The 27,012-nt window shown below is 38.8% G+C and overlaps 1 protein-coding gene and 1 long non-coding RNA gene across 23 annotated transcripts; one reads left to right on the top strand and one right to left on the bottom strand.

The window, feature by feature from the left end:
- Positions 1-6,606: 6,606 nt before the first annotated feature.
- Positions 6,607-10,083, bottom strand: LOC122297686. The gene is made up of 3 exons (XR_006238855.1): positions 9,756-10,083; positions 9,637-9,685; positions 6,607-7,642 (listed from the first exon to the last, which is right to left on the bottom strand). It is a non-coding gene; the product is annotated as an uncharacterized LOC122297686 (long non-coding RNA).
- Positions 10,084-10,289: 206 nt separating this feature from the next.
- LOC122297572 (protein ORANGE-GREEN, chloroplastic-like) lies at positions 10,290-26,393 on the top strand. Of its 22 annotated transcripts, none has more exons than XR_006238828.1 (9): positions 10,290-10,494; positions 10,601-10,717; positions 11,485-11,514; positions 12,467-12,696; positions 13,377-13,512; positions 14,082-14,120; positions 14,288-14,372; positions 14,494-14,581; positions 15,402-15,465. XR_006238828.1 is itself a non-coding variant. In XM_043107680.1 (9 exons), exons 2-7 carry the CDS (start codon positions 10,705-10,707, stop codon positions 14,348-14,350), a joined length of 345 nt encoding a protein of 114 aa, XP_042963614.1. In that variant the 5' UTR covers positions 10,290-10,494; positions 10,601-10,704; the 3' UTR covers positions 14,351-14,372; positions 14,494-14,581; positions 15,362-15,459. The 22 variants fall into 22 exon arrangements, 4 of the variants coding, with proteins under 4 accessions (XP_042963614.1, XP_042963613.1, XP_042963616.1 ...); XR_006238823.1 differs by having other exon boundaries at positions 10,601-10,712; positions 12,489-12,696; positions 15,362-15,459; XR_006238821.1 differs by having other exon boundaries at positions 10,601-10,712; positions 15,362-15,459.
- Positions 26,394-27,012: the final 619 nt, after the last annotated feature.

Below are 27,012 nucleotides of genomic sequence, written 5' to 3'. Positions count from 1 at the left end.
GGATCATGATAGAGGAGAATACACTTCTGCATAAGTTATATAAAGCAAGATATTTTCCCTCCTCACATTTTAATAACTCAAGGCTGGGATCTAACCCTTCATACGTTTGGAGGGGTATATGGGAATCAAAAGATGATATGCTGAGGGGCTGCAGATGGAGAGTTGGGGATGGTAAGTCAATAAAGGTTTGGACAGATTATTGGATACCTGGATATAGAGTGTTGCAACATTCGATACAAGCAAATATTGATGAAACACCTATGGTTGAAGACCTTATTGATGAGAACACAAGATGGTGAGATATAGAAAAGGTTAGAAGGCTGTTACCACCTGCTGCAGCAGAATCTGTGTTGAAAATCTTGATCAGTAATGATGTAAGGCCTGATTGCATTATATGGGATCATGAGAAGAATGGAGTGTTTAGTGTAAAGAGTGCATATGACTATTTTCAAAAGATAGACAAACAAGAAGGGGAGTGTTCAAATGCTAATGATTATACTAGGTTCTGGACAAAGTTATGGAAGCTGAAGTTGCCTAACAAAATAAAGATTTTTGCTTGGAGAGCTTGCAAGAATGGTCTCCCAACCCGTGCCAATCTTAAGGGGAGGTTTGTTATTAATGAAGATCAGTGTGTGTGGTGTAATAATGAGGAAGATGTGGGGCATGCATTATATTATTGTCCAATGATAATTCAATCATGGCATAAGCACTTTCGGGGTTTATTAAATACTGATGTGCAGAAGGAGGTCATACAGATTGCAATGGAGGTCATGGAAAAGGGAAGGGTTGGTGATCTTAAAAATTTTTTCCTTATAGCATGGGGCATGTGGTATAGGAGAAACCAGCAAATTTTTGAAAATATAACTATACAACTTGATATGGCTATTGATAAAGCTTTATCTATTGCAGCAGATTATAAAGAGGTTAGAGATGTGAGGCATCCGAGGAAGGTTAAATACTCTTGTTGGCAGCCTCCATCTTCAGGTGCTTTGAAGCTCAATGTGGATGGAGCATTTTTTGAAGATCAAGATCGAGCTGGGGTAGGAATGCTGTTGAGGAATGATAGATGAGTGGTTTTGTTTTCAGCAAGCAAGAAGGAAAATGGGGTGACAGATCCCATGGAGGTGGAGTTGCTAGCAATATTGAGAGCTCTACAACTATGCATTCCAATGGGCATTCCAGATTTGCTTATTGAAAGTGACTCTTTAATGTTGGTAGAAGAATTAAACAATAGTTTGGAGTCAAGGTCAGCTTGGGGTAATGTAGTTCATGAAGTGAAAGAGTTGATGAAGAGAATATCAAGATGTTCAATTCAATACAAGGGGCGTATGGCAAATGAGGCAACTCACAACTTAGCAAGATATGCTAAGCATCTAGAAGATTTGATAGTTTGGTGGGATTCTTTTCCTGAATGTATCTCTTAAATTATTTGGTCTGAATCTATGATGTAATTTTGCTGTTTAATGAAGAAAGTGCTATATTTCTTATAAAAAAAAAAAAAATTAGAATTATTAACATAATAATTTGAAAACTAAATTACGCTTTTCTTTAATTAATATAAAAATTAACACACTATTATTCCCATTTTCACCGGAAAATACTACTATAATCTTTTTTTTTTTTAAATTAAGAGTGATAAATGTATAAATCTACAAAAAATAATTATTTCTTCTTCTTTTCTTCTTTAAAAAAAAAAAAAAGTAATACTTAATGTAGCCTTAACGTGTGCAAGTCTCGCACGCACTTTTTTTTTATTTTTAAAAAAAATGAGGTCTAACATTAAAAAAATTATTTTTTCATATGAATTCCAGATTTATTAATTTTTTTAAAAGGAATGCACGAGACTCTTACATTTTAGATTGAGAATATATTTTTCTTATAATAGTTTGTTAATATATATGGCTTTCATACCACACATCATCCATGTGATATTATTTAATTTAAAAAATAAATTTTCAGATTTAAATCTTAGAAATATTATGCTATAACAGTACTGCTATTTTAATATTTAAAAATTCTATGTACTGACAATTTTGCATATTTTTTATGCATTTTATTAATATGATTAGTTGTATCATTTTTTTAATATAAAATAACTGATTTAACTAATTATATCGGTGAAGTGCATAAAAGATATATAAAAATAACTGTAACATAAACTTGCTATTCTCGCATTCAATTTTTAATAAAAGTACGTGAGACTTTCACATTTTAGATTGTAAGCTTATGTTCATGTAAGACTGCTATACATATGAATATCGCATTCGGTTTTTGAAGAAGACAAGGGATCAGTCTCTGCCATGCATGCATAGAGAAGTTTCGTGGCAACTTCGATCGAGAAGGAGTCTTGATCTCCTACGTACATATATATTGACTCGCAAGGGTTGTTGTAAATTGTTAACTTTGTCGGTCGGCTCCGATCCATGATTGACTTAAAGTTACAACATGCATCTATACTTAGGAAAAATATAGTTGTAAGAATAATTATGTACTAATCTGTATATTAATATGATGTGATTGATTAAAAAATAAATTTTATTGAAAATAATGTTAATTTAAATTTTAAGTATGAATAAATCAGTATTGATACACAGATTAGTGCGCGGCTGTACTTGTATGTAGCAAAAATCCTATACTTATATATAAAGTGGGAATCCTGATGCTATAGTATTTTCATCTACATTTTTTTTCTCAATTTTACCCTTAGCTATAATTCAAAATTTCGTTGGTTTGCTTTTATTTTTCTTTTGCGGACTACCATTTTAGTCCTTTTAGAGCATCCCATCCGGTTCTCCAAAGTACCAAATTTCTCATAATTTAGGGTTTATTTTGGGGTTTTAATCAAAATATCTCCTATATCCGGATCCCTATTTTGGGGAAAAGGTTTAGGGAATAAACAATAAGTCTCCATATTTGAAGACTCACTATTCATTCCTTAAATCATTTTTATCAATATTTTATTCTAATATATAAAATAAATGATTTTCTAATCATCTACAATTTCTCTTATACTCATATTTATTATAGTTTTAAATAATAATTTTAAAAATAATTTAATTAATTACAAAAATATAAAAAAATTAATTTTAAAAATTTTATCATATTCACAAAAAAATAATTTAAATTTTTGCTTAAAATATTCACTAGAGTAATAGTTCAAAAAATAAGAAAAAATATTGAGTAATTAAATTTGTAAATAGAAATGAAAGAAAAAAGTAATAAAAAAAGAATAAAAAAATATTATTTAATATAATAGAGATAGGGATGGAGAATGAGATATATGAGATTTTTAAAAGATGAATAAAATTTAGAAAAAAATTTTAAAAAAAATAATTTTAAATTAAATTATAGGGATGAAGATGAGGAATGGAACGAAGATGCTCTAGAGCATCCCCATCCGGTTTCCCATCCCCATCCCTATAATTTAACTCAAAATCACATTTCCTCAAATTTATCCCTAAATTTTATTCATCTTCTAAAAACCTTCTACATCCCATTCCTCATCCCTATCTCTATTCTATTAAATAATATTTCTCTTTTTTTTTATTACTTTATTCTCTCTCTTCCATTTACAATCCTAACTACTAACTCTTTTGTCTTATTATCTTTTTTTCAAATATCACTTTCTACTAAATATTTATATGATTTTGACTACCCAATACAGTATTTTTTCAAATCATTAATCGTATTATAAAAATAGTAAATTTTATTAATAAATTAATGCATTTTCTAACGTGATGGAAATTTTATTTAGAAGAGTACTCTTTATCAATTAAAGATTAATGAGGATCCGTAGTCACGTATTGATGTTTTATTTTTTTAAATTGGTTGTAACGGTAATATTACCTGTCCTTTCTCCAACGGTCATATTTTTTGTCCTTTTTACAACGGTAACATTTTTTGTCATTTTTTCAACAGTAATATTTTTTGTCTTTTCTCTAACGGTAACTTTTGTTGTCTTCTCTCAAACGGTAACATTTTTTGTTTGTAGTGTAACGGTAACTTTTTCCTCTATAAATTAGCATATTGCTAACATTCACATTCTCACAAACTCAAGTCTCATTTCATTTATAGAGCAGAGATTCTATTCTATTCTTTCATCTCCCACTCCCTTCATTAAATGGTTCGTACCTTCTTTCGCAAATTATTGACATACGTATCCTCTGAAGATGATAGCGATGTTCATACTAAGGAGGTCGATGGACAGTCATCGAGGCAGCGTGACAATAGGCACCCACGTAAGTTTATTCGGCGTGATCATGCCCAGGGGCACGAGTGCCTATTTCGTAATTATTTCGTAGAAAATCCAGTATATCCCTCGAATCTATTTCGAAGGAGATTTCGGATGAGCCGTCCCCTATTTCTTCGTATTCTAAATGAGGTAGAGTCTTACGAGCCGTATTTCGTCCAGAGAAGAGATAATGCTGGAAGACTCGGTTTATCTTCTATGCAAAAAATAACCGCAGCACTTAGAATGCTGGCATATGGGGTTACTGGAGATTTTATGGATGAATACATACGTATCTGTGAAAGCACCGCAATGGAGAGCCTAAAAAGATTCTCTGAGACAATAGTAAATGTTTTTTCAGATGAATATTTACGGTCTCCAAATGCTAATGATATAGCCCGATTGCTGTTGGTTGGTGAACAACGAGGATTCCCAGGAATGCTCGGAAGCATTGATTGCATGCATTGGAAGTGGAAAAATTGTCCAGCAGTTTGGAAAGGTATGTACTCTGGCCACATCCATGAACCAACTATTATTTTAGAAGCAGTTGCTTCATATGATCTTTGGATATGGCATGGATTTTTCGGTATGCCCGGTTCACATAACGACATTAATGTACTAGAAAGATCTTTTATTTTTACAGAACTTGCTCAAGGGCGTGCTCCTGCTGTCAATTACACTATCAATGGCAACGACTACACTATGGGGTATTACCTTGCGGATGGTATTTATCCCAAGTGGCGAACTTTTGTGAAGATGATTCCATCACCACGAGGGAATAAGAAGAAAAATTTTGTGAAAGCACAAGAATCCGCAAGAAAAGATGTCGAGCGTGCATTCGGGGTACTTCAACAACGATTTGCTATCATTCGTGGACCTTCCCGAATGTTCAAAGTGAAGGACCTAACAAATATTATGAAAGCATGTGTTATTTTACATAATATGATCATTGAAGACGAACGTGATGATAGTGAGAGTCTGAACATTGAGTATGATCAACTTGATGATGATCTCCCAGAATTGTCACGCAATCATACAATTGAGCTTACGGACTTCATCCAGCGTCATCATCATATTAGAGATAGCTCGGCACATCATGAGCTCCAAGAAGATCTAATTGAACATCAATGGTTATTATATTCCCAACATTAGCCCTGTTGCATTCAAACTATGACCTCTTTTCCTTCGTGTTATTTACTTTTATTGTTTGAGTTGATATGGCATGCATTTGTATTTCCTTCATGTTATTTAAGATTTATGTTTAACTTAATTTGCTTTGAGTTTGTATTTCCTTCGTGTTATTTACTTTTATATTTGAATTGATTTGCTTTGCATTTGTATTTCCTTCGTGTCATTGGTAACTATGTTAATGGTAAAACCCTTTTAGTAATGTCTTTCCTTCAGTATAAGCTTTGCAATCTATATGATGATGAAAACAAAATTTTTAATAAAAATTAAAATTATTATAACATATTACTTGCACAAGCATATTGAGGCTACAATACTAAAATTGTTAAAAAATACAATCACATGCTTTTTATACATTTATCATTGTTCAAAACAAAAAATAAGATGGCCAACTGAAAATGGTAATATTAAAAAACAAGAAGTTCAATCTTGAGAAGTACTGCGTCTCGCCATGATTTCTCTCTGGAGTTGCTGGAAATATAACCGCTGCATTTCAAGCATGCCACTCACGTCCATCATCATAATGCGCTGATCACTTTCTTTCGTGGCGAGCTCCACTTTCTGCGCCTCCAACCTTAACCTCTCGTCCTCTTGACGAATTTTGGCGAGCTCCTTTTCCCTCTCAATTACCATCTTCTTGGCCTCCAACCTCAGTCGTTCATCCTCAAGGCGTATTTTTTTTCCTCTTTTTCCTTGTCATACTCCATCTTCTCGACCTTCATTCGATAAAACTCTTTCTCCTGAACGCGTGACTCCTCCAAAAGAGTATACTTCAATTTCCTGAGTTGGAAATTTTCCTCTGCTTGCTTGCTTTGGGCCTTTCGTTTGCCTTTCTCAGCTTTCCTTCCAATTGGTCGGTTCAACTCGATAACTTCATTCTCCATGACTTCATCCGCCTCCATATCAAAAGCTGAATCAATTGTAGCGCTAGAATATCGAGTTGGGGTCGGGGATGGGGACATCGTCTTCCTTCGTTTTGGATCCTCCTTTGTGGCGCGTCAAATCCACTTAGGTTGGTCCTTCAACAGGTGCCAACATTGCTCAAATTGGAAGGAGCATTTTTCTAGCGCTTGGTACATAACCTTGGCCTTGTCGAACTTGCATGGAAAAAAAAAAACTAATGTTAAACCAATATAGAAGATAAGAAATTTTAGAGTAAAACAAGAAGGATTTCGAATTTTTACCTTGTCTTGGTCGGTCATGCCACTCTGATTTAACCCTTCAACTTGGGCTAGTTTCGCAAAAAATTTGTTTGTGGCCTTTTGGATAACCGACCACCGATGAATTAGAGATTTTATTGTCTGCTCATTTGTAGTTTCTTTAAATTGCTGGAAGTACTCAAAAAATTTTTCCCATAGTTGGGAGTGTTTTTGATCTGTTCCTTGAACGACATTAAGGCTACAATTTAGCCAAGTGGAGACAAGTAACTTGTTTTCTTCGGGGGTGAAATTCGCACCCCTGACTGATTTCCTAACGCCGATGGGCTCGTTAGGGGGTAGGGTTGGAGAGTCATCAAGGGTCAACGGAGAAGTTCCACTTTGCCCACCGTAAGTGGGGTCGAGTTGAGGATCTTGACTAAGGAGGTTGGTGAAGTACATACTAGTCAAGTCTTGTGAATCCATCTCTAAAAAAACATTTAGAGATTAGAAAAGATATTTGAATTGATGTATGGTTTTTCTCAGGGCTCAGGAACCGAATGACAATACAAAAAATAAGATTGCCACCCTCTCATGGCTGCAACAACCGGTTGCCAGTACTTCATGGCTGTCCGGGTTACCTAGCCATTAAGGAGATGGCAATCAAAATCCCGTATACCCACATGCGATTGTCATCATCATAGCCGAGGGGGTTGAGTTTATACATTTATTTTTCTATTAGAACATAATACAAAACACCAACCAAACAGCATGCAAATCACGAAAATTTATATAAGAGCATCCCCATCCGATATACATTATTAATATAACATATATTAATAAGAGAAAGAGCTCAGAATGGTGTAAATATGCTCAGCATGCGTAAGTAAGGTGGCGAACATCGAATGGCTGCAAAACCCCGCTCGAACCCCGTTTGCCTTTTGTGGAAAGTACCACAAACTGTAATATGGTCATCCGAATGAGGATTACCCCGCCATATTGATGGGTCCCCTAGTACACTAGTGAAATACCAGCACTATAACCATCATCATAGCCTATTAACAGCTCCCCTCCCGACATATATGAATAACTGCAAAGAATCCAAAAAGATTGCAAATATTCAAGCAAACTACAAGGAAACTGTCACAGCCACAATACTATGGAACAACAAGATTGAGTATGATCATAAGAATAAGCAAGAGCTCTAGCTATAGGATCTACACGGTGCAAAACAAAAATTGATGCATGATTTTCTCAAGTGTGTCATCAAGTAGCTTAAAAGGATTTAAAAAGACCTACTATGGAAAAAACGATGCTCATACATTTATATAACTACATTTATGTCCACCTCCTAAAGCTGAAAATTAAATCTTTTCCAAGTCTGAAAAGGGGCATATCAAGTGGGAAAAAACACAAACAAGTGAAGATCATGTTCTTCATTGGCTCAAGTCCGAGAAGGGGCATATCAAGTTAAGGCAAATTTGACAGTATATATAGATATATATATATATATATATATATAGATGGCAAAGCAACAAAACAGAGATGACTACGAAAAAGAGAGCTAAGCTGTGAAATGAGAATTTTTACATCCAAGTAAACTGCTTTACACATGCACATTGAATTTAAAAAGTATAACCATTTCATTTGACAAGCAGCAAGGTTCTTTTAGTAAAGAATTCATATAATCCTCATCCGGTTCCACAAGCATGTATAATTAAAAGAAGGGAAACCAATAACTACTTAGGAAACCAAGAACTACAAAGTATAACCATTTCATTTGACAAGCAGCAAATCCTTGAGTAAAGAAGAGATTTACATGAAGAGGTCCCACAAGCATGTATAATTAAAACAAAAAAACCAAGAACTACAAAAGAAACCAAAACAAATTCATTAAATTATAGAACAGTTGAAAGAAACCAATAACTACAATAAAAACAGAACCTGGAACTACAAGGAAAAGCAACAAACAATTGACCTTTGATCCTTAATTACAAAGGTGCAGCATATGGTTTCATGAACTCTTTCCACAAGCATGTGTAATTAAAACATAAGAAACTAATAACTACAAAATAAACCAAAGCAGATTCATGAAACCAAGAACTACAAAAGAAACCAAGAACTACAATAAAAACTCGGTTTAAACTACAAGGAAAAGGTACTCAAAAAGTGTAATTAAGATCCTAAATGACAAAGCTCCACATTATCCAAAATGAACTGTTTCCACAAGCATGTATAACTAAAACAAAAGAAACCAAGAACTACAAAATTTTCTTTTTATAAATGCATGAAATTATAGAAGTACAAAAGAAACCAAGAACTACAATAAAAACAGAACATTAAACTACAAGGAAAAGCAACCGAAATTTCAACCTTTGGAATTTATCAAAAGCTGGTCCAGAATATGGAACCAAGAACTCTTTCCACAATCTTCCTTCCAATTAAAACAAAAGATACCAAGAACTACTGATGATGCCGAATCAAATTCATGAAACCAATAACCACAAAAGAAACCAAGAACTAAAAATAAAAACATAACAAGAACTACAAGATTAATCCTCCAAAAGTGTAATTAAAAGGCTTACTCATCAAGGTCCACAATATCCAAAATGAAGAGGTTCCACCAACATGTGCTATCAATCAATGAAACCTCCATCTCAAAACATCATCACAGCAAATCAGCGCCATGTTTAGTGAATAAAAATCTATGCATTTTATTCATGACAAAGGGGCATATGAGTAACATTTTCCTTTACCACACAGCCAAGACATGATATATATAAACTAAATAATCAAACAAGTCCAAATGCAAATCCAATTTTGAAAGAGAATTTCCTTCGTATAGGATTTATTATCGGCCAACAAATTCCAACAGAATCACAAATGCATGTGATGCTCATATAGGTCCATGTTATCAAATGGATCCTCCCCTTTCCCTCGAGTTAAGGCATGAAAGAAAGCCAACAGAATCACAAAGTAACGCACAGAGAGAGAGAGAGAGAGAGAGAGAGAGAGAGAGAGAGAGAGAGAGAGAGAGAGAGAGAGAGAGAGAGAGAGAGAGAGAGAGAGAGAGAGAGAGAGAACCTGAAACTTATAGGCGATTTGCCCCCAACACCGAGATGAGCTGTGAGAGCTGCGAGCAAGAAATAATCAGAGATTTCCTTATCAACAAACATCTAAACTAAATGCAATAAGACGTGTACCTTGAAGAGAAATTTAAGGTCTCACAGCTCTCCCATGGCGTCGAGAGGAAGAAAAATGGGAAGAAATAAACAGGAAAAATAGAGAGAGGAAACAACCAGAGAAGAAAAATAGTTGGGTAATCGGGGAAGACAATCAACCAAAGAATCGAAATAGGAAATTTTTCTCTTACTTTATTCGGTGATTCATTGGTGCATCGATGGTGCTGGAAGTGTGAGGGAGGAAGCAAACCGTTCACTCTAGCGAGAGGGAAGAACACGCGGGACGAAAGGAGAAAAACAGGAGCCAAATACACGATGCGGATGTACAGTAGGTCCCCAAAGATGGGAATTTCCTGTACAGACCGAAAACATAGATCGTAAAATGGGGAACGGGATGTGGGGTGTTTTTATGGCAAAATCCTAAAAACATCCCTAAATTATAGGAAAAACACCCATATACAGACCCGGATAGAGATGCTCTAAGATTTATGATCTTTTAACTTCTTCTTAAGCGCCGACGTCCCACCCATTTTTCACAAACCCCCCCCCCCCCCCCCCCCCCCCCCCTCTCTCTCTCTCTCTCTCTCTCGGTTTATTCCTCTTCACCGCCGCACCCTCGCCTCTTCTCGTAAAATGACAAAACAAAAATATACCCCAATATTCTAACTCCCCAGTCCAGTGCACTCCATTACCGAAGCTTGGGCATAGAACAAATTGGTTTGGGCAAAATATATCCCCAGTCCAGTGCACTCCAGTCCGGGTACTCTCTATTTTTTTCCTCCCTCATTGCTCGAGATGCATATTTTTATGGGTTTGGGCAAAATATATCGACTGATTACTTTGATCCGCTTTGTCCTTGGATTCAGATTCTGTATAATAGAAGGGCCAGAAACAGAGCAAGACTTTGTTGCAATGGAATTGCAGGCGATCCAAGATTGTATTCAGTCTTCGGAACAAAATTTTCTTGCATATGGAGGAGTTGAGTGAGACTCCTACAGATACTCTCTATCCCTCTCCCAATGCTTACTGGTTTGACACATAAGCTTGAATGGTTGTTTGAGCTCTCAATTTCGCAGAGTAGCAAGTTTCTTGGATAATATTCCTGTTCCTTGTGTACTGGTTAAGAAATCTATTCGATCCAACATAGTTTGTACTGGGTAGACGTAAAGCCTTAGAAATGACGGGGAGAGGAGAAAGGAAATATTAAACTAACCTTCAACTTCTCTAGATGGAATATCAGGCTTAGTTTCTTTTTTCTTGTTTGGATATGTTATTTGGTTTCTCAATTTCATCACACATTTTAAGCTTAATTTAGCGGAATGGTTTCATGATTGGCCTAGATGTTAGACAGAGATTTTGCTTTTGGCATTTCTTAGATATTCAACACGAATGTAGTTCAACACATGTAAAACAGATTAGTTTGGCAGTCATTTAGTTCCTACATTCTCTTATTTTTTATACATTTGATATCGTCCCAAGCACATACCAAATATAATAGTTGTCCTGTATTAAAACTAATTGGAGAGGAGCTCAGTCATCCTTCAAACTATATATATATATATTTTAAATGCTTGCCGCTATCAGCTGTTGGTAATTGATTAATGGTGAACACACTCACAATGTACACCCATGCGCACCGTATACTTACGTATGTACAAACTCACTTGCACACCTATACTTACATATCTTAGATATCAATAAATTTATTTTCACAATTTTTAAAGAATTGATAGGAAAAATACTTTTGCAGGGTATAAACGGAAGCCAGGAACCTACTAAGGTAAGCAAGTCTGTATTTATTAAGTGGAATTTTACTTGTTACAGAATAGACCAGATGAACTTGGCATGGTACAATAGCCATTTCTTTATAGATAGGCTTGTTTCTTTTTTGTGTTAGTTTGCTATTTATTTAGTTTTTATTAGAAAGCTTTTATATTACGGATTTATTCAATCTAAGACCTGATATATCAACTACATGGGGGGCATTTGCCCATAGATGTGTGTGAGTTGGTTTACCTATCAAAAGAAGGAACTGTGTGTACATTTACATGTATGCAACTAACATTCAAACCTAATATGAATTTGATTTAACTATTAACACCAAAGTAAAGAACTTTTAAATCTAAAAATTTTTTGATGAATAAATTTAAAACTTAATTGCATGGTAATACCTATGGATGAAAATGACAGCTCTAGGTAGAAATCTAAAAATTGCAAAAATAGCCTGACTTGTAAAATTAAGAAAACTAAACCAGCCTCTCGCTCTCTGCATTGACTTATCACCATAGTCATCAAGCGCATGCTCCATCTTGACATGGAACTAAATAGATATTTGTCATTTTCAGTTAGTAGCAAAAGGTTAATGGAGAATATTGTAAGTTGACTGCATTGACCAGAAATCCTACATTTAAAAGTAAACCTTGTAAGTTGACTGTTATAGCTATCTGATGCTGCATAGATGCATTTGCATCTGGTTTTCAAAAGCTGTAGTTCTTGGAGAGTATATCTTTTAATTGTTCTGGGTTCATAATGCTCACCACTGGTGTCGTGCCTACCCATATAAAGAAGTTCTTACCTGTATTTTTATTATATTTAACATTTATTCAATTGCACCCCATAATATATAATTATTACAAGGATACCCCGAAAAGTCATCACTTAAAGCAGAAAGATAGCAAATATTGCATTTCAGTTGCAATTGATGATGTAATCTGTTTCTTCACATACAACAGGTACTAAAATAGTGTTGTGCAGAAATTAATTACAGTTGAGAGAGAAAAACATTATCATTACAAGGCAAAATGGGTGAGAGTAGTATAGAGAGATACATACCATAACTCTTCAAACTTTGATGGAAGAAGGGAAAGGCGCGTGGTGCTATGTCATGGGTGAAGTTCATTGGCATAGATGTGGCTTCATTTATCACCTGAGAGCTCTCCTTCAAGTCTCCAAACAAAATCCGGTAAGAGTTGCCACCAAAACCTTGCCCTCTCAGATGCCCTCTCTCCAGCTTCTTTGGCTTCAGCCACACCCACACGTGTTTAGCAGATAAAGATCTAGGAAAGTGCTTCACTGAATTTGCATAATATTTCCATGTTTTATTGGATACCGGGGATTTTGACCTGCATTGAATCTGCGTTGTATTTCCAAAAATTGTATTAAGTTGACACACATCATTCTTATTTACCTAAGATTGATTGTCTTAGTCTTTGATTTGGCCTTTCCAAATGTCCTATTTATTCATTTTCATTTTTTGTCATTCTGAGATTCATCTCTCTTTAGACGTCCAAAGGCCTGTTTATTATCCCTTCCTCCGCTCTCTAGCCTGCCTTAACATTTACGTTTACCACCACTTGTCTGTATTGTGTGATCAGGCTATTTCGTTGTATAATACGTTTATTTGTTGTCTGTCATACCCTTCTGCTCGGGGGGAAGTCTTAACTGTTGTTTGTTAAGTGTTAGCTCAATATATCTAGCTCCGTGTTTAGCTCCACCTTTTCAACCATAATTAACACAATGCCGCATCCTCTTTATTATGCTCGATAAAGTCCAAATAATGACTGAGAATAGATTTCATGTTTTTTACTTTCATTGTTATCCAAAGAGGTTTAATTTCTATTGAAATCCTTCTACAATTCATAGGTTCGAAGGCTGAGAATACAACAGAGGATTAAAAGTGCAGAACTTGGGATTTTAAAGGAAGCACAAGAGAATGAACTTCCTAATTTTCCATCATTCATTCCATTTTTGCCTCCTTTGGTGCGCTTTTTCGCATAGGGTAACATTCTTATGGTGAAGACATTTTCCAATAAATTTAAATTATGTTTTTGTTCAACTCAACCTATTTTACCCCATTTTTTTAAATTTTTTTCCTGATTTATAGACAATTGGAGCTATGTTCTCCTTCAAGATGTTGATCATCAATATATTGCCTGCAGAGTTCAGCAAACCTTAAGCTGTATTATGCCACCTGTTCTTCTCTTATTGCCGGGATTATCCTTTTTGGGGGCATTCTAGCACCTTCTGGAAGTTATCTGTGCACTAAATCTTATGATTGATTTAACCAATGCTTCATATAAGAGACTTTTTTGTTTACATTTTATGCTTCATGTAATTGACCATGTGTGGAAAGCAAACCTTGAACTATTGCCTGATCAATGCAAGGACATAATTAAAAATTTTACTTACATCTATCTCACCTCATTTATTTGTAGTGTTATAAGGATATTTTATGTTAAATGTTGTGCCCAAACTCTCTCTCTCTCTCTCTCTCTCTCTCGACGTTTTTGAATTTATGTATTATTTTCTTTATGGATTTGATGAGATGTTCTGTATTTTTGTTTGCAGAGGAAGGAGAATATTACTCCGATTGGCTCAAAGATCTCGGTAATTTCAACTCCGTGCCTTGTTTTTTATGTATTTTTTTTTATCATAACCAGTGTTTCATTTGTTTGCTTAGCAAAACCTAATGGCTTTTTTATTACTCTGTGGATTTTATTTTTTTGAGCTAATTAGGATTTGCAATATAACTTATCATGATATTATTTTTCTAGAAACACACTAAAGTGGAAGATGCAAACCTAAAAGGGCCTCGAAGACCTCCAAAACAGAATTGATATCCTACGAAAGCTGGCAGAAGTAAGTCCGTAGTATCTTTTTGTTTTTATAGTTGCTAAGTTTCTTTTGTTACTAAGTTGTGATGTTTCTATGTTTGACGATGGGCCTGTCATTGATGCCGTTGTGTGGCATGATGGAGAAGTATGGACAGCTGCTCTTGACACACACAGTCTTGAAGATGACCTGGATTCTGGGAAACTTTATAACATTATCCCCCTGACTAATCATAGGTATGCTCGGTTGCTTGTGACTCTTGCATGTCTTCAAAAGATTAAAAATGGCTTTTGTTTAGATATAATCAGGATTATGTTGAATTGAAAGAATAGAATTTACAAATATCCTTAAAAACAGCAAGTTAAGTTTGATGGTATATTGGTATATGTATGTTGCAGTTCAGTATCACTAATTGCTGCAGTTATAAATTGACTGGTATTGGTCTGATAAAATGGAAAGAAAACAAAATTTTAATTTTTTTTTTAATGTTTTTTGCTGCATTGGGATTTGAAAATTTTCAGAAACCAAAGAATTGGGGCCATATAGTTGAATTAATATCACTTGAGTGGAGGTTTTGGTTCTTTATGTCCCATTTGATGAAAACTCCGGGCAGCCATACAAAAGGCTTTTAAAGTTTGTTAAATTGTTTTCCTTTTACTTATAAAAAAAAGGTTTGTTAAATTGTAGACTATAGAATCCACGGGCCTATGATATCTTAAATGAACATCTACACTTATTTCTATTTTGCGAGTATTTTGGAAATTTTGTTATTTGTTATTGTCTTATTGATAAACGGTGAATACTTTGGTGTAATTATAGAGAAGCCTAGCTTAGCCATCGTGGAATAATAGCTACATTGGCTTAGTTCCTTATTTTTTTTTTTCTTTTATTTGGGATTTCCTTTTTTAAGTGTTAATTTGTTCCAGCATCCTTTTGTTAAACAAGTTGCGCAGCCTACTGGGTTTCAGTATAAAAAGCTCTAACTTTGTGGTCGATTTTTTGTTTTTTATAAGTAGCGTTGAGGCTGATATTACACGTGGATCGTTACGTTCTCAGACTCTGCCGAAGCAGGAGGCATCCACTGCATCGTCAAAACGCACTAAACTCAAAGCAGGCACACTATTTCTTTGCCCTCTTTTGTAACTATTAATATATATGGATGCTTGATTATCCAGATGCTTGGTTACTATGCTACGAATGGTTGTATCATAACTTATTTAGTATACACATAATTTATTGCTGCATCATGGAAAATTTACCCGTGATAAGAGTAAAATCTGTCGGTACATTACCTTCTGGAGTTTCTCCACTTCCTAATTCAGTAATTCTCCTCAAGGTATTCTTTCTACATGCTATAAATTGCTACATCCATTAGCAATCATTTCTGGATGTTTTATAGCTATAATTCATTAAGAAATGAAGGGTAAAGGGTTGAAAACTTGAAGAACCTGAGAGAGAAAAGAACTTGCTGCTATCTGTTACAGTTTCTATTACTATCTATTTCAAATTTTTGTGCTGTCTGTTTTGATTTTCATGTTTACATGATCCTTCTTTTAGTATTGAGTTTTAATTTTAATGTAGAAGTATGTTCTTGCTCCTTAGTTTAAGTTTTTCCTTTCCATCCATTTCTCAAACATCAATTGCAACCTCGTCTTATTTATTTTTATTTATTTATAAAATCTGGGATTAAATTAAAGAAGGTCTTGAATGCACTTTTAATATTGCATCACTCACTAGGGCTTTTCGATTTACGTCAATTCCCAATGGATGTTGATTGATTAAACAAAGTATGTAAAACTTTTTGGGGTTTTAGTCATTCGGAATTTCAAATATCTAGGTGCGATTTTTCTCTTAAAAAAGTTGTAGGGTATTGTTTTAGGGAATAAGGGTATTCTTATATTGATGTTTCTTTTTAAGGGGCTCCTATTCTCAAGAACTTACGAAAATTCAAATATAAAGAGTCAGGATCATTCTTTTTTTTTTTTTGTTGTTTGTTGGGGGGGGGGGGGGGGGGACAATTTTGTGCTACAAAGAATTATGGTAGTAACGATAATTTGTTGAGTATGACATGGATAGGTGGGGTTTGGTTCGAATTATGCACTTTGCTATTGATTTTGAACGTGTTCTTCACCTAGCTTTCTTTCCTAAACAAACTATTCCTTTTTTTTTTTTCCTGTTGACTGATTAGAATTCCAATATGGGGTGTGCAAGAAAACATTCTGTCATTTCCTACCACCAGCCCTGTGTGTTTGTACTTCTGTTTCTTCGGACTTGAGCCTTGAGGAACTGGTTAATGAAAATTGTCACGCCCCCAAATCCCCATGCCCGAACACGGGGAAATCGAGACGTCCGGATGGTGACAACCCGGGTCACCATCCTATCGACGGGTGCCAAGTCTGTGCAAAGGCAACAAATGTGCACGAAAGAACACGCAGTGGATGACGAAAGTCATAACTAAGTACCAGAATTTTTCTTAACGTAATACAAGCTGTTTAAAACGTACATAGATAAAATATTACAAAAACACAAATACAGTTTTAAACAAATATAAAACATAGCATCAGCAACCCGGCGGAGCCGCATCCTCGGGCTCAGCCTCCTCCTCTTCGTCCCGCGCGTGCGTAACCAAGCATCCTCTAGCCCTCACCAGCGAAGGGCCACGGAGTCGGTGCGTAGGGCGATGCCCGGTTCCGCGCCCGACGCGTTCGTAGCCAAGCAACCCCTAGCCCCCGCTCCCGTCGTCTAGTGACAACTCAGGGGACATCACTCAGTTTATTCCGCTCCCGAGTGACCAGAGGAGCTCCACCGGGATAATACCCCATCCCGGCTTGGGGTCGTGATACACACGCACCCGTAAAACCACTCACGCCAATACACAGGCTTTTCACACAATTCCACAAACACACGTGCATGCACCATGCAATGCCATAACAATGCATAATAAAATAATCAAACAACATAAACCAATTAAACAGACAACTCCGTCCTCCATCCATCCAACCCCCGAAACTCCTCGGACTCAGTCCGGAATCAACAACCAACAACAATAAATAAATTGAATGAGCGATATATATTTAAATCTGAAAATAGGGTTTGGAAAATACTTACAGCGCTATACGGTAATTTTAGAAAACAAGCGGCGTTGCAAACGGTGGCGGAAAAGCAACGTCACAGTGAAAATTCACTGCGGCCATGGGTTTGAAAAACTCACTTTTGAACGGGGACAAACTAGGACACGAAATTGATAGGGAATGGTCTAGGGATGGTTGTGAAGCTATTGGAAGTGATGAACGGCCGTGGGTGGCGGCGGAATCGCCGGAAATGGCCGGAAAGTGCAAATCGGAAACTAAGCTCGTAGGAGCTGTTCCGGTGGTCTTTGGAGGCCGGAAATGGGTGGGTTAGGACGGCAAGGAGTCGGTGATGAAGTGGTGAAGAAATGGTGGCCGGAGGTGGAGCGACGGCGGCGGATCGGAGCAAAATCCGTGCGGCTTTGTTGGGTGTTTTCCGGCCAAACGGCCGGCCGGTTGGGGGTGGCCTTCGGAGGGGTGGTGCGCCGGAGGGAGGGGAAGAGTTTGGGACCGGTGGCGAGCCGAATGGTGGCCGGACGGCGGTGGGCCGGTAGAGAGAAGGCTTCGGCCGTGAGGGAGAGAGAAGAGAGAGAGAGAGCCGATCGGGGGGGGTTCGGACGCGGGGAGAGAGAAAAGAAAAAAGAAAAAGAAGAAAAAAAGAAAAAGAAAGGAAAAAGAAAAGAAGAAGGAAAAAGAAAAAAAAGAAAAAAGGAAAAAGAGAAAAGGAAAAAGATGTGAAAAGAAATGAGGTCCAATCCTCACTCCGGGAAAACAAAACTAAACCGCCAAAAAGATTAAAAACCACAAAACAACTTAAAGAAATAAAACAAAACCTCAAATAAATTAAAAACTAATTTTAAAACGCAAATAAATTTAAAATAAATAACTAATATATTAATTAAAATAAAAACAATTATTCCAGGGAAAATACACTCAAAAGCGGGTCATCACATCTTCCCCTCCTTAAAAACAATTTCGTCCTCGAAATTGCAAGTCAACCACCAACTTAAAGCAAGCCACAAGAAAGCACATAAACCATCCGTGATCAAGATTAAGACACATACCTTCCTTATTCGAACAAATACGGGTACTGCTCCCTCATGTCCGCTGCTCGCTCCCACGAGAAGTCTTGTGCTAACGGATCTCCCCAAGCCACTTTAACCAAAGGTATCGTCTTGGACTTCAACTGTTGCTCCTTCCAATCCATGATCTGCGACGGAACAACTTCATAAGTGAGATCCGGTTGCAACTGAATACCCGCTGAGTCGACGAAGCGTGGCTCTTGCTGTCCAAAGCTCTTCTTCAGGGATGATACGTGGAAGACATCATGAACATCCCCAAAATAATCTGGCAAAGCAACTCTATAGGCGACGGACCCTACTCTCTCCAGAATCTGAAAAGGGCCGACGTACCTCGGATCTAGCTTCCTTTTCTTACCAAAACGCTTAACACCTCTCATAGGAGAGACTTTAAGATAAACCCAATCCCAACCCCTCCCTATTCCTGAGTGGAAATGGGATGATATCACGATGGACTTCGTAGTGGGTTTGCCGAGAACGCCTAGTGGGAAGAATTCTGTTTGGGTGATTGTGGACCGGTTAACGAAGAGTGCTCATTTTTTGCCTGTTAATAACACCGACTCTTTGGGTAAGTTAACCCGTTTGTATATCAAAGAGATAGTGCGACTACACGGCGTACCAAAGAGTATAGTGTAGGATCGAGACCCGAGGTTCACATCGCAGTTCTGGAAGAGTTTGCAGGCAGCTTTGGGTACTAAGTTGAAGTTCAGTACTGCTTATCACCCGCAGACAGACGGCCAGTCAGAGCGTACCATTCAGACCCTGGAAGACATGTTGCGTGCATGTGTCATGGAATTCCAAGGGAGTTGGGAAAATCATTTGCCGCTCATTGAGTTTGCCTACAATAACAGCTTCCATGCGACTATTCAGATGGCTCCCTATGAAGCTCTTTATGGGAGAAAGTGCAGGTCGCCCTTGTGTTGGGATGAAGTTGGGGAGAGTAGGATAATCGGACCCGAAATAATTCAAGAGATGCAAAGCCAAGTCCGGATCATTAGAGATAAAATGGCGGCAGCTCAGAGTCGCCAGAAAAGCTACGCTGATACCAGGAGGAGAGTCCCCAATGAAGAAGCTACGCTGATACCTGCAGGTCTCTGATGCTCGGCCTTCACCTGACGGCATGTGTGGCATTTCTCCACATATAAGGCAACGTCCTTCTTCATTCCATCCCACCAATAATTTTTCTTCAAGTCCCGATACATCTTTGTACTGCCGGGATGAACTGAATAAGGGGCCGCATGAGCTTCCGCCATGATCCGCTCTTTGAATTCAGAGTCCTTGGGGACCACTCTGCGATCTCGGAACCGAAGTATCCCATCGTTATCCATGCTATAATGCAACGGCCCTCGAGATTTTCTGACTTTATTCCTGATGTTCAGCAGCTTCGGATCCTTTCTCTGGAGAGTCTTCAATTCTTCAAAATCAGTTACCCGAATATCAAGAACTGAAGATAAGATCTCTACTTGCTGCAAACTCTCTATAAGGAGCCTTCTCATCCCACAAAGCAACGAATCCACTTCCGACGGCTCGGCTTCATCTTCCAAATGAGACTTCCGGCTCAAAGCATCAACAACTATATTAGCCTTCCCCGGGTGGTACTTGATCTCACACTGATAGTCACTGATTAGCTCCAGCCAATGCCTTTGCCTCATATTCAGATTTTTCTGGGAAAACAAATGCTTCAAGCTCTTGTGATCGGTAAATACCTCGCAAGCTTCCCCATACAAGAAGTGCCGCCAGATCTTAAAGGCAAAAACAATCGCAGCCAATTCTAGATCGTGCGTCGGATAATTCTTTTCATGGTCCTTTAGCTGACGAGATGCATAGGCTACAACCCGTCCTTCCTGCATAAGGACACAACCCAAACCGAACTTAGACGCATCACTGAAGACTACGAATGGCTTATGCGGTTCTGGGAGTGCTAACACTGGTGCGGTTGTCAACCTGTTCTTCAATTCCTGGAAGCTTCTCTCACATTTCTCTGGCCAAACAAATTCTGTATTCTTCCGAGTCAAAGCTGTGAGAGGTCCGGATAGGCGAGCAAAACCCTCTACAAATCTTCGGTAGTATCCGGCGAGCCCCAAGAAACTCCTGACCTCGCGCACTGTTGTCGGGCGCTGCCATGACAATATGGCTTCTACCTTACTAGGATCAACTGCCACTCCGCCCCGGGAAATTACATGCCCAAGAAATTTAACTTCTTCCAACCAGAATTCACACTTGCTGAGCTTGGCGTATAGCTGGTGTTCTCTCAATCTCTCTAGTACCAGACTAAGATGATATACATGCTCTTCAACATATCGGGAATAAATCAGTATATCATCAATAAATACTACCACAAAAGAATCCAGATAAGGTCGAAACACTCGATTCATCAAATCCATGAACGCTGCAGGGGCATTAGCTAACCCAAACGGCATCACCTTAAATTCATAATGCCCATACCTCGACCTGAAAGCAGTTTTAGGCACATCCTGGTCTCTGATTCTCAGCTGGTAGTATCCCGACCTCAGATCAATCTTAGAGAACACGGCTGCTCCTTGAAGCTGGTCAAACAAATCATCAATCCGCGGGAGAGGGTATTTATTTTTGATGGTCACCTTGTTCAATTCCCGATAGTCAATACACATACGGAGGGTTCCATCTTTCTTCTTAACAAATAAAACTGGTGCACCCCACGGTGACGTACTAGGCTGAATAAATCCCTTCTCTACCAGTTCTTGCAACTGAGTCTTCAACTCTTTCAATTCAGCCGGTGCCATGCGATAAGGAGCTTTGTGCACAGGAGCCGCTCCAGGTTCCAAATCTATAAGAAACTCCATCTCCCGAACAGGGGGTAGTCCGGGCAAGTCATCCACAAACACATCGGGAAACTCTTCCACAACTGGAATGTCTGCCAAAGATTTCTTCTCAGACGGCGTGGACACCATCTGCACCAAGAATGCATCCGCTCCCCATGCAATCTCTCGTCTTGCCTGAATCGCCGATATAATCATTAGCTTTTCTTTTAATCTACTCCCCGCAAATTCCAGACAATCACCATCTGGAAGCTGAAAGCTAATTATCCGACTTCTGCAATTAATACTCGCAGAATATTGGTATAGCCAATCCATCCCGAGGATGATATCAAAACCCAACAGCTTGAACACCACCAAATCAGCATCCAAGAATCTTCCCTCAAAATTTAACGGGCATCCCAAAGCAACCTTGGAACACCACACCATCTCACCATCGGGTAGAGCCACTACCATAGCCTTCGGCAACGGTTCCGTGACCAAGTTACACACCCGAGCAAACGTGGAAGACACAAACGATCGTGAAGCACCGGAATCAAACAAAGTACAAGCATAAAACTCATACAAACGGACTCTTCCTGAACCAAACACACAACCCATGAAATCCAAAAAAAACAACGAAGAAACCAAATGCACCAAAAATTAAATCCAACTTAAAAATTAAATTAATCCATACCTGTGATTACTTTAGCATCATGGGTCGCTGGTGCCTCATCATCCACCTCTCCGGGTGTGACAGCATAAACCCGGGCTTGCACTGCTTGTCTCGGGTTGGTTCTTCCACCGTGTCTACCTCCACGGCTTCCTTGAACTCTGACGGGGCAATCCCGAGCAATATGTCCCACTTGACCGCACCGGTAACACTGGGGTCCGCTACTCGTCCGACACTCGCCCTCATGAGCTCTATTACAAGCTCCACAAACAGGCACACGTCCTCCCATGCGAACACTTGAGGATGCTTGAGGTCGAGTTCCGGTCCGCTGAACGAATTTCTGGGGCGAACCCGAGCTGCTTCCTTCACCAGAGAAACTCCGCCTCTTATGCCCTGGAGGGGAGCCCATACTCAGATTATTTTCCCGCTCTACAAGGGTGGCCACATCCACTAACTCCTGAAAAGTGGATATCCGATGGCTGACCACCATACGGCGTATGTCATGACGCAGCCCCTTCTGGAAACGATCTGCTCGCATCTCCTCAGTGGCGATAAGGTGAGGAGCAAACCGCTCAAGTTCTATGAACCTCCGGGCGTACTGTTCCACTGTCGCGCCCCCTTGGACCAGATTGGAGAACTCTCTTGCCTTTTGCTTCCTTACCGATGCGGGAAAGAAGCGGTCATTGAACTCCTTCTTGAAACGCTGCCAGGTCACCGCAGCGAAAGATCCCATTTCAGATTCCAACAGCACCCTCTTGGTATCCCACCAATCAGAAGCGGTACCTTGCAAGAGATAGCTGGCGTAGAGTACTTGTTGTGCCTCAGTGCATCCACACACCTTAAAAGTTTTCTCCAGATCTTTGATCCATTTTCCAGCCTGAAGTGGATCCTCATTTCCAGTAAAGTGTAGAGTCCTATGCGCCAGGAAGCGCTCATAGGTGCATCCGGCTTGTACCATGCTACTGGACCCTCCTGGATACATCCAAGGCCCTCCCTGATATGGCCAGGGACCTCCTGGTTGTGGCCAAAACCCTCCTTGTTGCGGACAAGGCTCTCCTGACGGTGGATAAGGTCCTCCTGATGGTGGCCAAGGACCCCCTTGTGGTGGCCAAGGTCCTTGTGGTGGCCAAGGCCCTGCCTGTTGAGACCTCGCACTCTGTTGCATAAACTCCGTCATCTGCCGAATTGCTTCGGCTATGGAGTCATCCCTGGAGGTATTGTCCCGTGGCTCCTGAGTATTTTTCCTTGGTCTCCCCATAATCCTGCCACAACACCACTCTTGACCCTCATTTAAGAAAACAAATAAAACCATCATAAAACCAACAAAAACAAAACCAACACCACACAGCAAGAAACAAAAGAAACCAGCTTGCAAAAACATAACCAAATAAATACAAACAAACAAACAAGCTCAAACAATTAAAACAAATAAAACAACTATGCTTAACATAAATTTTAAAACACAACTTTAAAAAACATTCTGGTACTACCTACGGGACACGTGGTTTTACCCAGAGCCAAACCGCTCTGATACCACCTGTGACGCCCCCAAATCCCTATGCCCGAACACGGGAAAATCGAGACGTCCGGATAGTGACAACCCGGGTCACCATCCTATCGACGGGTGCCAAGTGTGTGCAAAGACAACAAATGTGCACGAAAGAACACGCAGCGGATGACGAAAGTCATAACTAAGTACCAGAATTTTTCTTAACGTAATACAAGCTGTTTAAAACGTACATAGATAAAATATTACAAAAACACAAATACAGTTTTAAACAAATATAAAACATAGCATCAGCAACCCGGCGGAGCCGCATCCTCGGGCTCAGCCTCCTCCTCTTCGTTCTCTAACTCTGCACCAAAAGCTACGGAACCAAGAATGGTACCGCAGGTAAGTAAAACCCAAACACTACCAGATAAAAACACATAAAACTCAAACAAGATGCATGAAACATGCCCAATGCACAAAGCCCATAAAACACAAGTTTTCCACACACGCCAAAAACCCATTTGACCCAAAAACACACAACCTTTCTAACTAACACGCCAAAAGTCACATTTGGCCCAATACCACGCCAAAAGTCTCATTTGGCCTCTCAAACCATTATCCAATTTTAACCGCATGCACCATGACCTCCCCTAAGGGTCATCCGCACACCCTGGCTCCCGTGCCACACCGCAGAGTACCACCACGCGTGTGACACCTAACAAGCGATGCCCAGTTCCGCGCCCCGCGCATGCGTAGCCAAGCATCCTCTAGCCCTCACCAGCGAAGGGCCACGGAGTCGGTGCGTAGGGCGATGCCCGGTTCCGCGCCCGGCGCGTTCATAGCCAAGCAACCCCTAGCCCCCGCTCCCGTCGTCTAGCGACAACTCAGGGGACATCACTCAGTTTATTCCGCTCCCGAGTGACCAGAGGAGCTCCACCGGGATAATACCCCATCCCGGCTTGGGGTCGTGATACACACGCACCCGTAAAACCACTCACGTCAATACATAGGCTTTTCACACAATTCCACAAACACACGTGCATGCACCATGCAATGCCATAACAATGCATAATAAAATAATCAAACAACATAAACCAATTAAACAGACAACTCCGTCCTCCATCCATCCGACCCCCGAAACTCCTCGGACTCAATCCGGAATCAACAACCAACAACAATAAATAAATTGAATGAGCGATATATATTTAAATCTGAAAATAGGGTTTGGAAAATACTTACAGCGCTATACGGTAATTTTAGAAAACAAGCGGCGTTGCAAACGGCGGCGGAAAAGCAACGTCACAGTGAAAATTCACTGCGGCCGTGGGTTTGAAAAACCCACTTTTGAACGGGGACAAACTAGGACACGAAATTGATAGGGAATGGTCTAGGGATGGTTGTGAAGTTATTGGAAGTGATGAACGGCCGTGGGTGGCGGCGGAATCGCCGGAAATGGCCGGAAAGTGCAAATCAGAAACTAAGCTCGTAGGAGCTGTTCCGGTAGTCGTTGGAGGCCGGAAATGGGTGGGTTAGGACGGCAAGGAGTCGGTGATGAAGTGGTGAAGAAATGGTGGCCGGAGGGGGAGCGACGGCGGCGGATCGGAGCAAAATCCGTGCAGCTTTGTTGGGTGTTTTCCGGCCAAACGGCCGGCCGGTTGGGGGTGGCCTTCGGAGGGGTGGTGCGCCGGAGGGAGGGGAAGAGTTTGGGACCGGTGGCGAGCCGAATGGTGGCCGGACGGCAGTGGGCCGGTAGAGAGAAGGCTTCGGCCGTGAGGGAGAGAGAAGAGAGAGAGAGCCGATCGGGGGGGGTTTGGACGCGGGGAGAGAGAAAAGAAAAAAGAAAAAGAAGAATAAAAGAAAAAGAAAGGAAAAAGAAAAGAAGAAGGAAAAAGAAAAAAAAAAGAAAAAAGGAAAAAGAGAAAAGGAAAAAGATGTGAAAAGAAATGAGGTCCAATCCTCACTCCGGGAAAACAAAACTAAACCGCCAAAAAGATTAAAAACCACAAAACAACTTAAAGAAATAAAACAAAACCTCAAATAAATTAAAAACTAATTTTAAAATGCAAATAAATTTAAAATAAATAACTAATATATTAATTAAAATAAAAACAATTATTCCAGCGAAAATACACTCAAAAGCGGGTCATCACAAAAATTGACCGACTTTCTTGCTTCTAACTCCTACAATTTTAGTTATTGAGCGATGCCAGTTTGAAGCCTGCTTATCTTGCAGAGTTTAGAAATAGCTTCCTTAAAAGATGCTAATGGTCACTTGGATCTGACCTTCTAATGATAACTTACATGGGCTAGCCCATTTTTCAAAGACAAGGTCATGGGAGAGGGAATTATGGATACTGCTCCTGATATACGTTTTTTTTTTGGGGGGGGGGGGGGGGGGATTGTTAGTATAAATTGTTTTACATATTAAGAAACTATTGTTGAGTGGGCATGTAGAAGCTCTTTATTTTTGAATGAATATTCAATGGAAAACATTTTTATGAATGTGTGTTTGCCGTGTTTGAAACACTTGTTCTGCATATATTTTTCTTCATGCTTTTGATTGTGGCTTTTTTTCAGCTTGTGTCTTAATCACTTTGTAGTTTTGTTATTCTCAGGTTCCAGTATTTTCTGGTTTTCCAGCTTCCCCAAATGGTGATTTTCAGATGTTCCCAGTCATGTACCCTGCACTTGTACCAAGCTTGAATACTTTGCAAAATCAAGAACAGATTAATCGTGGGCCGGCATTTATGCTGTTCCTGTTTTCCCATATAAGATGATTGTTTTAATTTAAAGTACATAAACTTTTATTGAACTTAAAATTCTGGTTGGATTTTCTTATCAGTTGCTCTTTGAGATTGATTTTTCCTCCCTGAATCGAATTATGTATCACATGTAGAGAAAATAATACTGTGTTTACTATATGGTGAACGCATAATAAGTATTTTATAGTATTATTGATGTAGTATATTGTTGCTAAACAAATATACCCAGGCTGATTTTCTTCAGGTATATTATTGTAATGCATGCATATATTCTTTTGTTTTATGTTGCCATCTACATTACTATGATTGATGTGTATATTAGCTTATTTTGAGATGCATAGTTTATGCATATATGATCTTATTTTGACATTAATAGTCTAAATATACAATCAGTTTATTTTAATGCATGCATATATTTCTTTATTTTGAGATCCATAGTTACATACATGATTATTTTGTTTTATTGTAAAATCTATGTTACTAAGATTGATGTGTATATTATTACTAAGATTGATGTATATATTAGCTTATTTTGAAATGCATATAATTACCATAAAAATTTTGCCTAAACTAGACAAACGTCCAAAGGACGTTTATTCTACTAGTATTATAATATGCATGCATGCACGAGGCATTAAAAGTCTTCTCACAAACCCAATAAATAAACAAAAACAAAATTTAAGTCACACTCTCCAACGTTGGACTTTGAGGTGGGTACGTCCTTCTTGCATATATATATATATATTGAACAATATATAAGACTCATTTTATTTATAATTAATAAAAATTTTATGTAAAGTTAATTTTACATATTTTTTA

The sequence above is a fragment of the Carya illinoinensis genome, chromosome 15 (genome assembly GCF_018687715.1).
Source record: "Carya illinoinensis cultivar Pawnee chromosome 15, C.illinoinensisPawnee_v1, whole genome shotgun sequence".
NCBI lineage: Eukaryota > Viridiplantae > Streptophyta > Magnoliopsida > Fagales > Juglandaceae > Carya > Carya illinoinensis.
This window is presented reverse-complemented; position numbering and strand designations above follow the sequence as displayed.